The sequence below is a fragment of the Cetorhinus maximus genome, chromosome 15 (assembly GCF_964194155.1).
Source record: "Cetorhinus maximus chromosome 15, sCetMax3.hap1.1, whole genome shotgun sequence".
Lineage (NCBI taxonomy): Eukaryota > Metazoa > Chordata > Chondrichthyes > Lamniformes > Cetorhinidae > Cetorhinus > Cetorhinus maximus.
The window spans coordinates 83,235,787-83,254,239 of record NC_135893.1 but is presented as its reverse complement, the minus strand read 5'-3'; the positions used below and the strand labels follow the sequence as shown (position 1 = coordinate 83,254,239).

The 18,453-nt window shown below is 43.3% G+C and overlaps 1 protein-coding gene across 1 annotated transcript in view; it reads right to left on the bottom strand.

Annotated features, from left to right (window-relative positions):
* Positions 1-1,353: 1,353 nt before the first annotated feature.
* The window catches only part of xpo6 (exportin 6), a 122,173-nt gene continuing 105,073 nt past the window's right edge, over positions 1,354-18,453 (bottom strand). The window contains exons 22-24 of the mRNA XM_078558752.1: positions 17,876-17,974; positions 14,162-14,392; positions 1,354-5,469 (exon numbers count right to left, since the gene is read on the bottom strand). Coding sequence (XP_078414878.1) covers positions 5,368-5,469; positions 14,162-14,392; positions 17,876-17,974 — 432 coding nt within the window. The 3' untranslated portion in view covers positions 1,354-5,367. The remainder of the gene's footprint in view (positions 5,470-14,161; positions 14,393-17,875; positions 17,975-18,453) is intronic.

Sequence of the window (18,453 nt, the reverse complement as noted above, 5' to 3'; positions counted from 1 at the left end):
AGCACCAAGAACAGATAATCTGGTCATTTATCTCATTTGCTATTTGTTGGATCTTGATATGTGTAATGTGGCTTCCATAATAATGGCAACATTTCAAAAGCAATTTATTGATATGAAATGCTTTGGGATGAGGGGTTCTGGATAAATACTAATACATTAACACCAGCACAATGTACATCATCTCTCACGCAGGAATATACCTAAAAAGTTTCAACTAATGTGTTCTAATCTATTATCTTCAAATATATGCTAATTAGTGCCAGCTATCTAAATTGTCTTAACATTAAACAAAATATCTGCAGATTAATTTTAGTTTTATCTGTTATCGGTAGCAAAGTATTTTTCTGCATCAAGCCTTTAAATTTTAATGGCGGTGTTTTTATGACTTTGTTATCTACCAAGCAGTATAATGAAATATTTTGTGCATGCTGTTCATTTAGGTTTGATGTTGAATAAAACCATTTGTTGGTTTACGGCTTCGCATCGTACTCGCTGAAAGTCAGTACACGTGGTGAAGATGAGTTCACATGATTACTTCAGTAAGCTCACACTAGGCTACCTACCAGAGATCCTTAAAAAGACTACTGCAAAAAAAGTAATTAAACATAAACTTACTTGAATATAGAGCGGAGGTCCAGGAGTGTTTCTCCCAGCTCCACAATGTCAACACAAGCCACTGCTCGAGTCCCTCTCCAACCTATTCGCTGCCTTGTATGCAAGTTGCCTTCCGGCTTCCACAATTTGGCACAAAGTTTCAAATGTTGTTAGGCCCCCGAAAAGGACATAACACCGGTTACAGACATGGATCCCTGGAGACCTATTTTTCTGCTTTAAACTCCCTTCCCAGCACTTGCTGCACCTTTCATTTTCCTGTTCGCCCCTCCTAAATCCCTGCCTTCCCAACCACCACATTTGCCACTCATTAGCCTTAAAAACATCGGGGGATAATCTTTTGATAATCTCTGTTTCATGAGACCTTAATGAATAGGACCAAAAGCTGTGATTGAAATACATCGGCTTTAAAAGAGTTCCTGGTTTTGTTGCAATAATCTTGGTTTTACACTCGTTATGTAACATTTGATTTTTTTGGTGGGGGAAGGGGATAAGCTTATTGAACCAAAGAATGTAGAAATCTTTCTTATAATGAGTTATTCCCCAAGCTTAATGGAGAATTCTGCAAGTTTAAATAAACAGCTTGCGTACAACTGTACACAGTACAGAAGGGGGTGAATCAGACGTTTGAACCTTTGCTCCTATGACACAATGATACAGATGCTTTTGTACAGGTGTCCCCAAGCTGTGCTGAGATTCTGAGACCCCGATAATTCTCAAATTCCTGCTGAAGCCAAACACTTATTAGGATCATTATTTATTAAAAAAGTCATATCTACACAAATGTTGAAAAATTGCAACTTATTAAAAGACTAGAGTTCTGCAATGGAATGTCACAGAATCAACCCAAACAGTAAAACCAGTGTGTAGTTTTAATACACTTCTCATTGTAAGTGTTCAGGCACAATACAGAGTCTCATATTTACATCCAGAAACACTGACACAGCCCTGGTGAAAGCTGGAACCTGTTTATAATCGCATTGATATCCACTTTTTCACAAAGTATTACCATAATCCTAAAAAAATAAACAGAGTCCACTTTGTACATGGCGCAAACTGCATGAGGCAGCACCTGTCTTGCACATACTTGCAGTGACTGTACAAATACAGGCATTCTAAGTACAATTGTAAACACAGCTTCAAATTTCAACACAAGTTGGTCAGCCATATTTTACAATGGTGAGACCAATGTTGTGACACTGTGGTATTTGCGTCACATTTAGTTTGTACGCTGGGAGGAAATTCCTTTCAGGTACAGAAAGCATCTGGTATAAATACCACAGTGTAGTTCAATCATGTTGTAGATATAGCATTCTTCAAATGGATAAAGGAACGATACAGTAGGAGGCTCAGTAGGGTGTCTCCAAAGGTGTCAGAGGACAAGACTCACTGAAGATACCCCATAATGTGGAATCTTACCAAGAGGGCCCAGCAACTCCAGACACAGGATTCCATGATGGCTTTAGTGGCTTCAGAGCCTGGACCACTAAATAGGTCCCAGGAAATACACAGCATTGGACTCAGCATTGGACTCTATCAAAGAAAGCCCAATATCTGCACAGCACAAACACCTCGCCATTCCAGCTCCAGAGTACAGGATCGAAGCTTGGCTTCATCTTCCATTCAATTATCAACCAGAGAATCTTTTTCACAATCCACTGGATGTTGTGCAAGAGCACAGATGTCTACCTTCAGTGAAGGGTCAGAGAAACAGGTGACACGCTGCAAAAATACACATTTATTAGCTGATGACAGAACAATGCTGACATGGGGCATGGAGGAACCTATGGCAGACCCTCTGTGCCACCACCTTAGGAGTAAAGCAAAGCAGAAGGAAGCAATGGGTGAACCAAATGGAGGGGGAATGGATTCATTACAAAAAGGCAAGATGCAAGGTCATGCCAATACCCCATTGTATATACGGGAACTAACAGAGCTGACAGAAGCTTTGGCAACAGCCCTAATCTAAGAGATCAAGTCCAATCAATGGTGGTAGTGTACCACAAACATTAGACTTCCACTTATCTGCCATGTCTGACTGGTGCATGACTCCAGTCTAATGGAAATGAAAATGATTTAGTGAAGGTTACAGCAAGCTGCAGAGTACCTTTTGTTCTTGTACAACATGCAGCAAAATGTAAATTATATTTTTTCTATAAAAACCTTAATTTATTCATGTGCTCATCAAGGCAAAGGGTAAAAGTACAAATGGCTCATTGCAGGCCCCTGACAGAATCAAACATCCACAGCTCAGAACCAAAAAAAACTTCAAGTCAGATCTTCCCAGCATTAAATAGTAACTTCTCTTCTAAGGAATCAGTAGATTCAGATCATCGAGTCAAACAGAGGCACTACACAATGCAGCCTACAAATTCAAACACAGAAGAGACTGCTGGTGCCTGGAGGTGGTTAATGGCAGTGAGGTGTTGCTAACATTCGCAATGTTCTAGAAGACAGCTGCACAATTTACAAGGTGCATTTCCACTCCTGAAGATACAGAACAAACTTGATGACCAGCATTTACTACAAGTCTGTGTAGAATTGGCTACTATGTTATGAGGGCTCACATTTGCTTATGTGAATCACCTCAGCAGTACCAGTCTGTGAGATATACACTGGTCACTGTGCCAAATTGGTGCCAGGTGTCAGGCACTATGCAGTGGGCTCCTCTCATCAGCATTTAAAGCAGCACACTGTAACGGGGGCTGGGGAGGTTGGGAGTTCTGATCTAAGACAGAGTGTGGTAAGTTCATTTCGATATAGTTCCAACTGTGAAGAGTGTCACTTGGGTCCAGGTTTTGTTCTGAGAATGAAAATTGCCGGTGCTTTATTTAAAACTGTCAAACAAATGTTGAAAAGTTAGGGACACGTTTGGAGGGATTTTTTTTAAACAACTTTGTGCAAGATATTTAATTTTGTTGCCCGAGAACAAATGGGTCATGACTCAGCACCCCACGAACAGGGCAGGTAGTATGGAGTTAGGGTTGTGCCACAACCAAGGATCTGGGAAACACTCAGACCATCACACAGAGCCAAGTCTCCAAATATCATTGCTGCTTGAAGCCTCCTCGACCTGAAGGAAGGTTGATGATTAAATGGCAAGGGCCTGTGATTAAATTACAGGGGCCTGCTTAATATTAATGACTGCAGTAGAAAAGGACAGGATAGTCCATTGCTCCTGAAAAGGCCATTGATATCCTGTAGATGATAACCAGGTTTTACATAATTAATTGAAACCCTCACTTATTTTTAAAAAAAGCCACATTTTCCAGACTCCTAGAATTTCTGTACCTATAATTTAAGAGTGGAACAACTGGTTCCTTTGGAAAAAAAAAAGTTTAATCTTCAAGTATACTGGAGGCTTTATCTGCCCATTTAACACATTCAGCCTAGGTGGCTTAACTCTCTAACACTAACTGGCAATTAAAATGAGTAGCTGACAGAAATCTTGGGAAAGCAACAGGTAAGCATGAAAACATCACCCAGTCAAAATTTTCAAACTAGAATCCAGCCTCTTCATGCCTCAGGGTCTCAGAATTCCACGATGTTCACAATCTGCACCATTGTCTTCGCAGGTTAGAAATCCTAACTAAACTCTGGCCAGTCACATGTCCACTCCAGACCTACCAGATTTGCAAGGCCCACTTCCCTGACAGTAAGCTGAACCACAAACAGATGCCTGAAGCTCTATTCCCACCTACTGTCCCCAGTGTTCTCTAAACTTTCTCTCTCTCAAAATGCAGAACCAAATCTTTTGCAGGCTCTGGCCCTTCAATGCCACCTCTCCAACAAATGAGTGGAGAATAGGTGTTTGGACAGCAAATTCAGAGTTGAACAATGAAGAGGCTCAGAGATAAAACATGTTGGGCTAGGACGAATGAGTGACCCATGGCCCAAGAGCTGGACCAGGAAAGAGTCCATGCTGGGATTCTCCCTTCTATTGGAGTCTGGTGACCGCACTGAAGTGGACTTTCACCAAAGTCCAGAGACAAACAGAGAATAAATTAGATACTAAAAGGCAAAAACATAAATGTAAAAAACAAACACTTGATCTTTTACATTTACTGACCACACATGTTCTCATCTGTTTCAATCCTACATTCTGCAACAACTACAATTCCTGCACACATACATACATACACACACACACACACACACACAGGCCAATAAATGTTGAACAGGATCGACTAATATGAGAAAGGGATCATAGGAGAATTGTTACAAAGATGAGTGGAAGTCTAATGAAAATATAAAATAAATTTACCGAACTTAAAAACTTCTCATTAAAAAAATAATCCAGCATACATTTTGGAGAAGGTGATTCAATGGATCCGAATACAGTTTACAACATAAGCACTTCATCAATTAAGCGTGTGCCATTGGTATCACATTGGAATGATATGACCTAAAATTGAGAGTTCCTCTGCCTGCACAGAGTAGAAATGTTCAAGGCAAATCAAATCAAATCAAATGAGGAAACAAAGTGCTGAACACAGTAGCACTGCCCGGGAAAGTCTCGTTAATCCAATGAAACAGCTGAGAGGAGCACATCGATGCGAAGGTGCGAATGATTGATGTCTATTCAGTGCAGGCTACATGATTGGTTTGCATCATGTCAATGTACTGAATACAACCATTATATTCCTGCAGGACAAAGACACAAAGTGCTGCAGCAGCATACTGAAGGGTCCAGCTAGCAGGTCGCACTGGACAGCCTGGCGAGAGGGCAAGGGTAAAGGCATCAGTCAGGAGGGGCTATAGCTTGATTGTTCCAGGAGGTAAACTGCCATTACAAAGCCTGTAGTAACGCAGATCATTCACAAGTCTGTGTACACTCTGTGTAAACGAAGGCAAATCCTAGCATGAAGGAGAGAGAGAGAGAGAAATGTTAGCATTGTCTTCTATAACCAATCCTCTCTGCAGCAAAGCAAATTTTCAGTTATGCGGAGAAAATGAATAAAACTGGATCTGCATTTCACCATTAGACGATGGCAGTATCTATAGGATCATTTATGCTACAGGGTCTGACAGGCTCTAGTGTGAGTGGCAGCATCGTCACTCTTTTGTCATTTGTTACCCAAGCAACAAAAACTCTTCCGCTGGTACAGGAACTTCACTCCAATGTTTGGGCGGTTACTTTCTACTGAATGTCTGTTGAATGGACGCAGCAGAGATTTCACTCATTGCACTTCACCGAAATTCCTGCAGCAACAATAACTTGTCACATCAGAATAACTAACCCGATTGTCTCACTGTCTAATGTAAGAATAGCAAACCCAGTGTAGTGTGCTACTTTACACAGCATTGCTCTCCCCCAGTTTTCAAGTTTAACTTAATTATGCTTACCAAAAGGCAGCTGCATGAAAACACATTTTTATCAAATTACTTCAGCCAAAATCTTCATAAAAATGACAAGGAAATACAGGGCCTGAGTAAGACTGGTAGATGAATAGAAAGGTCAGTTCACGTAAGAACATAGAAAGGCAAATGGACTCCTCAGCTCTAATCCTAGAGGCTCAAAATAGAAAAGCTGGAGGTCATTTCGAGCTTGTAGGAAATCTTAGGGGACAATTGGAGTTGTGTGTACTATTGTGGGCATTCTATTACAGGAAGGACGGGAAACCTTGGGATAGACAAGATGTTACTAGGGATTAGTGTTTAGTTATAGGGAGTGACTTAGGGGGATGGGGCTTTTACCTTTAGAGTTGAGAAGTTTAAAGGGTGTACTGATATAGTCTTCATGACCAGTGCAAACAATGAGGGGGCAGATATTCAAGACAACTGTAGAGGAATTAAGGATGAGGTTAAAGTAAATTCTTTACCCAGTATGCAGTTAGAATGTGTAATTCTCTGCTACAGAATGTTGCTACATCAATAAATGCTTTAAAAAGGGAAGAAACAACCTGAAAAAGTGGATTTTTGAATGATCTGGGAAGCCTGAGAGAGACTGGGAATGGACTAGGAGGCTCATAGAAACAATGGCATAGACTGGATGGATCAAGTGGCCTCAGATTTTTTATTAGCTTAATACAGCAGCTATCAGAATCTCTCAGCAACCCCTGAAACTCCCATCCATGAGGGCAATGCCTTACAAAATAGAAACTACAGATTATTCTAAAATACAGCTCCCCTAACCGAAACTCTGCTGTGCCATGTAAATGAACTGTAAGAGTTAAAAATTCAACTTTACACTTACACAAAGGGGATTTTAAAAAGGCCTGGGCAAACTGTGGGGGCACGAGTTCAAATCCTACCCAGGAAATTTAAATTCATTACAGGATTTTAGTTAACTGAAAGGCTAGTCTCAGCAATGATAACCACAAAACTACTGAATTGTTGCAAAAATCCATTTGGTTCACTAATGTCCTTTAGGGAAGGAAATCTTCCAGGCCTGGCCTATATGTGACTCCAGGCCCACAGCACTGTGGTTAACCCTTAACTGCCCTCAGAAAAGGTTGAATAAGTCACTCAGTTGTATCAAATTTCTATAAGAAATAATAAAACTGAACGGACTGACAACCTAGGCACACCGTCCTACCAGTCTCTCTCACAAACATATCCAGGGACTTATACTAAAATTATGATAGCTGTCTCACAAACTAATCAAACAACAAATGACAGTCATATTCACTGAATATATGTTACAGCTGATGTCTCAGACTCCTCCATCACCATTACTAGGTACGTCCTCTCTTATAGGCAGGACAGACCCTGCAGCAGTGGCAGCACAGTGGTATTCAGTGAGGAGGGAGGCACTCTGGGAGCCCTCAACATTGACTCCGGGCTTATGAAATCTCATGTCATCAGGTCAAACATAGGCGAGGAAGCCTCCTTCTGATTACTATCTACCAGCCTTCCTCAGCTGATGAATCAGTACTTCACCATGTAGAATGTCACTTGGAAGGAGCACTGAGGGTAGCAAGGGCACGGAACGTATCCTGGACATTGAGGTACCCCATACATCTTTAAAAGTGACTCAGTAGTGCCAATTCTGACCAAGTGCTGAAGGGCATATCAGCCAGAATAGGCCTGCAGCAGCTGGTGAAAGAAACAAATGGAAAAAAAAGCTACTTGACCTTGCTAGCACAATCTACCTGTTGCAGATGCATCTGTCCATAGCAGTACTGGTAGGAATGGCCAGTGCACGGTCCTTGTGAAGGCGAAGTCCTGTCTTCAAACTGAGGATATCCTCTATCATGTCATGCGATAATACCACCATGTTAAATGGGATAGATACAGAACAGATCTAGCAGCTCAAAACTGGGCATCCATGAGACACTGGATCAGCAGTAGCATACGAAATAGGAGAAGTAGGCCATTCGGCCCCTCGAGCCTGCTCCACCATTCAATAAGAGCATGATTGATCGGTTTGTGTTTTGAATTCCACATTCCCATCTACCCCTGATAACCTTTGATTCCCTTGCCTAACAAGAATCTATCTCCACCTTAAAAATATTCAATGACCCTGCCTCCACCGCCTTCTGGAGGCAGAGTTCCAAAGCTGCATGGCCTTCAAAAAATTTCTCCTCATCTCTGTCCTAAAAGGGTGACCTCTAATTTTAAAACAGTGTCCCCTATTTCTGGACTCACCCACAAGAGGAAACATCCTTTCCACGTCCACCTGTCAGAATCGTACTCCATCACAATCTGTAACCTCAGTCTGGCATATCCATCATCCCTCACTCTATCTTTCTTTCCTATCTTTGTGTCATCAGCAAGTTTAGCAACCATACATTTGGTCCCTTCATCCAAGTCATTGATATAAATAGTAAATAGTTAAAGCCCCAGCAATGATCCCTGTGGCACTCCACTCCACTCCGTCACATCTTGCCATTCTGAAAAGGACCCATTTATCTCTTCTCTCTGCCTCCTGTTAGCTAACCAATTCTCTATCCATGCTTACAGAATTAAGTCTGTATGAATGTTTTGGCAGATTAATGAACTGTCATTAATGGGCTCACTCATTTGCCTTTGCGAGGAGGGGCTGCTTCACATAGAAAAAGTCACTTCTCCCCAGCCACTTCTGATTGAGTTGGCAGTGCGGTGCATGACTCATTGATTCAATAAGACCAGGAGTGTGCAAGTCTGAGGGCCAGGCCCAGTCACTCCACAATGCTCATTTCGCAGCTGCTTAGCTCAATTCCATTTATGAGGAAGATTACTGGTGATGGAGTTTGAGGAAGTGGGCAAGTTAGGCTAAGAGCCACAGATTGGCGTGAGGTGTGAGGAGGCCCATCTCCAGCTTCCTTCCTTCCCTCCCAGTGGTAAAACTGCTGTGCATTCATTAGCAGCATCATAGTACACTCAGATGGGATTCCAGTTTATGTAGTTATATTGGTTTATTTTTATTTCTTCACAGAGCTAGAGCATTGCTAGCAAGGTCAGCGTTTATTGCTCATCCCTAATTGCCCTTGAACTGCAGCAGTCCATATGGTGTGGGTACTGTTAGAGAAGGAATTCCAGGATTGGAGAGGTTGGGACTGTTTTCCTTGGGGAAAAGGAGGTTGAGAGGAGACTTGATAGAGGTATTCAAGATCCTGAGGGGTATGGACAGGGTAAATAGTGAGAAACTGTTCCCACTCAAGAGAACATCAAGAACTAGAGGGCACAGATTCAAAATAATTGGCAAAAGGAGTAAATGTGATGCAAGGAAAAATTTTTTCACCTATAGGATGGTTGGAGTCTGGAACAAGCTTTCTGAGAGGGTGGTGGAGGCAGGTGCAATGGAGGTATTCAAAAGGGAATTGGATTACAGAGTTAAGGTAGGAGAGTGGGACTAAGTGGAATGCTCTTTGAGAACCAGTGCAGACTCGATCGGCCAAATGGCTTCCCTCCGCACTGCAAAGATGGCCCTGCAAAGTCCTCCTTTCTAACATCCGGGGTCTTGTGCCAAAATTGGGAGAGCTGTCTCACAGCAACAGCCTGACGTAGTCATATTCACGGAATCGTACCTTACAGATAATGCCCCAGACACTACCAACGCCATCCTTGGGTATGTCCTGTCCCAGAGACAGGACAGACCCAGCAGGGGCGGCGGCACAGTGGTATGCAGTCGGGAAGTTGTTGCTCCGGAGTCCTCAACACCGACTCCTGACCCCATGAAGTCTCATGATATTAGGTCAAACATGGTCGAGGAAACCTCCTGCTGATTACCACGTACCACACCCCTCTCCGTCAGCTGATGAATCAGTAATCCTCCATGTTGAACACCACTTAGAGGAAGCATTGAGGGTGGCAATAGCACAGATTGTATTCTGGGTGGGGGACTTCAATGTCCATCAGAGTGTGGCTTGGTAGCACCTCTACAGACCAAGCTGGCCAAGTCCTAAAGGACATAGCTGCAAGACTGGGTCTGCAAGGGAACCAAGAGGGAAAAACATACTTGACCTCATCCTCACCAGCCTTCTGCCGCAGTTGCATCTGTCCATGACAGTATAGATAGGAGTGACCACTACCAGTCCCTGTGGAGACAAAGTCCCAGCTTCACATTGAGGATACCCTCCAACGTGTTGTGTGGCACAATCACTACTAAATGGGATAGATTTCGAACAGATCTAGCAACTCAAGACTGGTCAACCATGAGGCGATGTGGGCCATCAGCAGCAGCAGAATTGTGCTCAACCACAATCTCGAACCTCATGGCCCAGCATATCCCCCATTACCAACAAGCCAGGGGATCAACCCTTGTTCAATGAAGAGCGCAGAAAGGCATGCCAGGAGCAGCACCAGGCATACCTAAAAATGAGTGTCAACCTGGTGAAGCTACAACACAGGACTATTTGCATGCCAAACAGCATAAGCAGCAAGCGATAAACAAAGCTAAGCGATTCCACAACCAACGGATCAGATCCACACTCTGCAGTCCTGCCAGATCCAGTTGTGAATGGTGGTGGACGGTTAAACAGCTCACTGGAGGGGGCGGCTCCACAAATATCCCCATCCTCAATGATGGGGGAAACCCAGCACATCAGTGCAAAAGATAAGGCTGAAGCACTTGCAACAATCTTCAGTCAGAAGTTGCAAGTGGATGATCCAACTTGGCCTCCTCTGGAGGTCCACAGCATCACAGATGCCAGTCTTCAGCCAATTCAATTCACTCCACGTGATATCAAGAAATGGCTGAAAGTACTAGATACTGCAAAGGCTATTGGCCCTGACAATATTCGGGTAACGGGACTGATGACTTGTGCTCCAAAACTTGCTGTAACCCTAGCCAAGCTGTTCCAGTACAGTTACAACACTGGCATCTACCCAGCAATGTGGAAAATTAACTAGGTATGTCCTGTACACAAAAAGCAGGACAAATCCAACCCAGCCAATTAGCGCCCCATCAGTCTACTCTCAATCATCAGTAAAATGATGGAAGGGGTCATCAACAGTGCTATCAAGCAGCACTTGTTTAGCAATAACCTGCTCACTGACACTCAGTTTGGGTTCTGCCAGGGCCACTCACCTCATTACAGCCTTGGTTCAAACATGGGCAAATGAGCTGAACTCCAGAAGTGAGGCGAGAATGACTGCCCTCGACATCAAGGCAGCATTTGATCCAGCGTGGCATCAAGGCGCCCTAGCAAAGCTGGGATAAATGGGAATCAGGGGGAAAAACTCTCCACTGGTTGCAGTCACACCCTGCACAAAGGAAGATGGTTGCGGTTATTGGAGGTCAATCATCTCAGTTCCAGGACATCAGTGCAGCAGTCCCTCAGAGTAGTGCCTAGGCCCAACCATCTTCAGCCACTTCATCAATGACCATCCTTCCATCATAAGGTCAGAAGTGGGAATGTTTGTTGATGATTGCACAATGTTCAACGCCATTCACGACTCCTCAGATACTGAAGCAGTCCATGTCCAACTGCAGCAAGACCTGGACAATATCCAGGCTTGGGCTATCAAGTGGCAACTAACATTTGTGTCACACATGTGCCAGGTAATGACCATCTCCAACAAGAGAGAATCTAACCATCACCCCATGACATTCAATGGCAATAACATCACTGAATAGCCCACTATCAACATCCTGCAGGTTACCATCGACCAGTAACTGAACTGGACTAGTCATATAAATACTGTGGCTACAAGAGCAGGTCACAGGTTAGTAACCCTGCGGCAAGTAACTCACCTCCTGACTTCCCAAAGCCTGTCCACCATCTACAATTTAAGTCAAGAAGGTGATGGAGTACTCCTCACTTGTCTGGATGAGTGCAGCTTCCACAACACTCAAGAAGCCTGACACCATCCAGGACAAAGTAGCCCCCTTGATTGGCACCCCATCCACACACATTCACTCCCTCCACCACTGACGCACTGTGGTAGCAGTGTGTGCCACCTACAAGATGCACTGCAGGAACTCACCAAGCCTCCTTGGATAGCACTTTCCAAACCCACGACCATTACCATCTAGAAGGACAAGGGCAGCAGACAGATCGGAACACCACCATCTAGAAGTTCCCCTCCAAGCCACTCAATCCTGATTTGGAAATATATCGCCGTTCCTCCACTGTCGCTAGGTCAAAATCCTGGAACTCCCTCCCTAACAGCACTGTGCGTGTACCTACACCACATGGACTGCAGTGGTTCAAGAAGGCAGCTCACCACCTTCCCAAGGGCAATTAGGGATGGACAATAAATGCGGGTCTAGCTAGTGATGTCCACATCCCATGAATGAATAAAACAAAATGATAAATGCGTTAGAAACAGTTCAGAGAAGGTTCACTCGACTGATCCCTGGCATGAGGGTGCTATCTTACAAGGAAAGATTGGACAGGCTGGGCCTGTATCCGCTGAAGTTTAGAAGATTGAGACGTGATCTTATTGAAACATGTAAGATCCTGAGGGGACTTGACAGGGTGGATGCTGAAAGATGTTTCCCATTGTGGGACAGACTGGAACTAAGGGACACAGTTTAAAAAGATTTGCCCATTTAAGACGGAGATGAGATGACATTTTTTCTCTCAGGGGGTTATGAATCTTTGGAACTCTCTTTCCCAGAGAGCAGTGAAGGCAAGGTCAATAAATATTTTTAAAGCAGAAGTAGATAGATTCTTGACTAACAAGGGAGTCAAAGGTTATTGGGGGTAGGCAGAGTGTGGAGTGGGGCCACAATCAGATCAGATCAGCCATGATCTTATTGAATGGCGCAGCAGGCTTGAGGGGCCGAATGACCTACTCCTGCTCCTAATCTTTAATGTTTGTATGCAAGGTCAAACACAGATCTACCAGGACTAACTGCAGAAAGACACTGAATGATGTGGAATTCACAGCACAGAAACAGGCCATTTTCCCCAACTCATCCATGCTGGTATTTATGCTCCAACCTTACTTCAAGAAGAAGCCGGGTGGACGGAAGGTCAGTGCTGGCCAGAGGAAACCTGGAGGCTGGGCAGGTGGCCCCGGAAAGCAGCCAAGGGGCCGGTGCCAAGTGCTGATCTGGCCACCAGGCAGGAAGGTGAACAAGAGGCGGGAACTGAGAGCATCCCTGAGGGAACCAAGCAAGGAGCAAAACAGTTAAGGAGGGAAAAGAAAAAAAAAAATCAAAGTGGAGAAAATATCAACCTTACCTCATCGCAGCCTATCCTTTTATTCCTTTCTCCCTCAAATACATAACTAGTTTGCTTTTTAAGACAATGTAGGCAAAGGCAAAAACTGTTTAAGCATTGCTTCTCCTTTGAGATACAAGGGGCAATGTCCTAGAAAATAAAACCGATGCAGTGGCCAGAATTAACAGATTCAGTTCCAATAGAATGGAGGATAGCTGCAGATAGGGAGCTGTCTCGAAGATGGGTCCTGCAATGCATCAGGCTTTAGGACAGCACAATGCTTCAATATTTCAGCCTGCAGTTAGTGGTCTACAAATCAGTCACCAAATCACAGTAATGGTGTGACCACACACAATGAGCTGTGACGGACTGGCTTTAATGACCCCAGAGAGTTGGATACTGACAATCCCTATGGAGCCCACTGTTTACAGAATCAGTGAAATGAACAGAATAAATTGGTTAGTTGACACCAGATTTGCTCAGTCTTTCAGACACTAGAAGTTTCCCCAAAACAGCTGGTGCATAATCTGGTTTCTTTTCAAACACGGGAGAAAGGCACGTCAGCCTGTGAGCAACTTATCTGCCCAAAATCTCCCAGTTATTTTGGGTTGGGGGCAACGGTCTCCATAACTGTAATAGGACTTCATTGCAGTTTAAGCTTGCTCAGCTCACTTTGTGGCTCCCTGACCCATTTGCACATCCATCAATACAGCACCCTGGATAGACACTGCTTCCAGTGAAACAATGCTCATTCCTCAATGCAGTGGCATCCTACACAAGGTTTTAGGGAATGCACAAGTTGGAAAGTGCATTCTGACCCTTTTCCTCTGACCTAAGAACACTTACCATGGAGAGAAGTCACAGCTACTAAACACAGTACTCTACAATACAGCATTTACTAAGCACTTGGGGACTTTAGAAAGGGATCCTCTGGCTGTAGCACCCAGACATTGAGTTACATCCACTTTTCCGATGCCCCCTCGTATGATTCCAGTTCTCTTCCAGTAACTAACCCTGTCCATTTTGAAATTCCTGCCAAGCACTGTTCTTTGATTGGAGTCGATACCATCGCAACTACCCAGGAACTGGGGTAAAAACGCAGTGTAAAAACTGCTGAAGTCCACCGAGGCCATGTTGTATACAGCGATGCCTATTTCCTCTTGCAGTAGGTCATGAGATTTATGGACCAGCACCTGCAGCAGCACATTGATGAACTGAAACAGCATGGTCGTTCGGAAGATTTTCTGGGAAGAAAACAGGAAGGTGTGTTGAGTATTTGGAGAAAACAGCTTCTTCAGTAAGGTCTGAAAGGTCAGAAAGAATCTGTTCAGGCACTGACTACAAGACCTTCCGATAGCAAAAAAAAAAACAATTGCCTTTTATGACCGCAGGATATGTCAAAAAGCTTTATAGCCAATGAAGTGCTTTTGAAGAGTAGTCACTGTGTATTGTGGAAAAAGCAGCTGATTTGCACCCAACAAACTCTCACTAATAGCAATATGATAGTGATCAAAACATCTATCTTCTTTTAAGTGATGTTAAATATTGGCTGGGTTAACTCCCTTGGCTCATCTTCAAAATCGTACAGTGGTATCTTTTACATCCACTGAGGGGACAGATGGGGCTTTTGTTTAACATCTCATCTGAAAGATGGCACCTCTGACAGTGTAACACTCCACTAGTCGTGTCAGCCTAGATTATGTGCTCAAGCTTCTAGAGTGAGACTTGAACCTACAATCTTCTGACTCAGAGGCAAGAGTTTTACCCACTAAGCCACAGCAAGTAGATCTACAGAACTTGTTCTGCAAAAGCTTAGCTTAGTGTTACCAGGCTGAAATGTCTATACACTGGACTGCAGGAGGCCAAGATACAATCTACCTATATTCACTCAAGTTGAATTCAAATTACCAAATTATTCAAATTAATTAAAAAAACAGCTAAATTCACCACTTTCTGTGTTGCCTTCAAATTACTAGGTAATGATTTTTTCTGGACTAAGAATAAATCAGGAGATGTCTGAACTTAAATTTAATTAATTACATAAATCTAAGATAAAAAGCTAGTATTAATAATGGGTACCATGAAACTGACAGATTGTTGTAAAAATCCATCTTGTTCATTAATGTCCTTTAGGGAAAGAAATCTGCCATCCTTACCCAGACTGGTCTGTGTGGCCCAAGACCCAGAGCAAAGTGGTTGACTCTTAACTGCCCTTTGAAATAGCCTAGCAAGTCACTCAGTTAAGGGCAATTAGTGATGGGCAATAAATGCTATGCCTTCATCGAGTAGATATAAACATCTCTAAAACTGGCTCAGTGTAAAATGCATCAAGTTGCTATGTAAATACTAAAGGATCTCTTCCCAACACCCTAGTTTTTGATAACTATTACAGTAATTAAATTTTGCCAAATCTGGTCACTAGATGGCCATTGCTTGCCAAAAGGTAAAAACAATGGAGTGATTCCAATGCTGGCATAACTTTACAGGAATCATACCAAATATGTGAATCACAGGAAGGATACAAGAGTCAGCAGCCTGATGATTTGATCTGTTCATGTGGCGAGGGTAGGCAGATCTCAGTTTGCTGCAGTGTCTCCTAAAGGGAGAGTCCCCAGCAGTAATACAATTCACACAAATGAACATCTGGTGTTTTCTTTTTTACAAAGAGCATGCTTGGTGCAATTGAACATTAAACAGACCAGGAAAGTCTCAGGTGCAATACGTGCTCTGTGGAGTATCAGATTTTAGCCAACACTTTATCAGAGTTCAATTGGCCTCCAGGGTTTGGGTATGGCTAGGAGGGAAATTTTTAAAAAAGAACTCCAGCTCATTATCCACTAACCCTTACTGAAAGTGTGTGGGGTTAGTGGGCAAGGATGGGATCAGACTCTGAATACAGCAACCCCATCATGGACAAATAGCCTGCATGATGGCTTATGGAGAATGTTCAGGTGAGGGTCTGTGGCTGGCATCAGGGAATTAACTCAACCTGTATCATCCGAAAAGGAAGAAAATTCTTAATGACTCCCAGACAGAAAAGAACCCTGTGATACGCAACAGTGGGCAAAATGGTGACTGGCATGATTACCAATGGAAAAACTTGCTACTGTACTGGGGTAAAAACAGAAATTGCTGGAAAAACTCAGGTCTGGCAGCATTCATGGAGAGAGAAACAGAGTTAACATTTCGAGTCCGTATGATTCCTCTTCTGAACTAAAGAGTAGAAACGTGATGGATTTTATACTGTTTGAGAGGAAGTGGAGCAGGTGGAGCAAAATGGATGGAGCAAAACATCTGCCCCTTCACCTCCTCACCGTTCAAGGTCCCAAACATTCATTCCAGGTGAAGCAGCACTTCACTTGCATCTCCTTCAATTTGGCCTACTGTATTCACTGCTCCCAATGTGGTCTCCTCTATACTGGGGAAACTAAATGTCGGCTAGATGACTGCTTTGCAGAACACCTTCGCTTAGTTCACAAGCATGACCTGGACCTTCCTGTCATTTGCCATTTTAACTCACCATCTCATTCTCATGCCCACATGTCCGTCCTTAGCCTGCTGCAATGTTCCAGTGAAGCCCAAAGCAAACTGGACGAACAGCACCTCATCTTCTGATTAGGCACTTTACAGCCTTCCGGACTTGACATTGAGTTCAACAACTTCAGACCATGAACTCTCTCCTCTATCTTTACCCTCTTTATTAGTCCAATAGTTTTAACATTTTTTAATTAGTTTTTTCCCCAACCACCCTCCACCCCCCCCACCCAAAACAGGGCCATCTGTCACTTGTGTTCTTTTGTGCTTTCACAGATTGCTGACCATTGTTCTGCTATTAACACATCGCTATCTTATCTTTATGCCACTATCAGCACCTTCTCTGGTCTTTAACACTACCATCAACACTCCCTTTCTGTTGTGTCCATGACAACTGTCAAATTTCTCCTTGGCTCCTACCTATCCCTGACCTTCTATTTTGCTCCACCTGCTCCATCCCCTCTCAAACAGTATAAAATCCATCACATTTCTACTTCTCTTTAGTTCTGAAGTAATACAGACTTGAAACATTAACTCTATTTCTCTATTGTCAGATGCTGCCTAGCCTGAGCTTTTCTAGCATTTTCTGTTTTTAATTCAGATTTCCAGCATCTGCAGTATTTCGCTTTTATCCTACAGTTCTGGGAACTCTCTATGAGGAAGAGAGAAACTGCATCTGCAGCAAGGTTCAACATGACTGATTTTAAGGACACAAAGCAAGTTATATCTTTTTAAATTCCCTTAAGTCTCCCTTTTACATACAATCATACGCTTGTCCTTGCAACCTGCCAAGCAATCCCCCCAACTCCTCACACACAGTAAACCACGTGCCAATATGTTGCCTGCTTTACTATAGCAGCTCCCTGTCAAAGACCTCCCCTCCTCAATCCGAGACCCCCATTACTCTCTGGAATTGCTATTTAAGGAAAATGTCTAAATGTAGACTGTGCTGATCCCTCTGGCTAGGAGCGTCTTAGACAAATATAACTGAATTTTACACTTGCAACTTTGTATTTTGTGATAAATTCTAATGGATTTCTGTCAGGTACGGCAATGGGGTAAAATATTACAATACAGCATTTTAACACTGTTGAACTCAGCTTGGGACATACATCACCTTCAGAGTGAAAAATCCCTTCCTAAACCTACTGCAGTACAAAAACCTACCGAAGATGTACCTGAACCAGACGCACCTTGTGGTACAGCTTATGCTTGGTGTTGAGCGACTCCAAGTAAAACAAGTTCTGTTTAAAGATCTGAATATCCGGTTGCAAAAAGGACTGACCAAAAGCCTGGCAAAAGAACAAGAGGCAGTGTGCTAGAATTAACATTTTCTCATCAATAGCTTACAAAACAACAAAGATAATCCTTCCTGTGGGATAGCACCTCACTTCAGCCATTATTCCCCATGCAACAGAGAGGCACAGCATCTTTTCTGGGGCAGTGTCACAGTGCACATCATTACATTGACCACAGTAGGCCCCAAAGCAGAGTTTAGAGCAGCTTTAGCAGTCACACCATGTAAAAGGAAGAAATGGACACTTATATAGCACCCATCTCATATCCTGAGAATGCCCCAGAGAACTTCACAGCCAAAGTAGCACCTTTCAGAAGTGTAGTCACTATTGACATGTAGGAAGCGCAGCTGCCAAGTTACAAACAAAAAGATTCCTTACTAATAGCCAGATAATTTGTTTTAGGGATGTCAACTGAGGGATAAATGTTAGCCAACGGACTGGATGAACTCTGTTGCACCGCCTTGAAAAGTGGC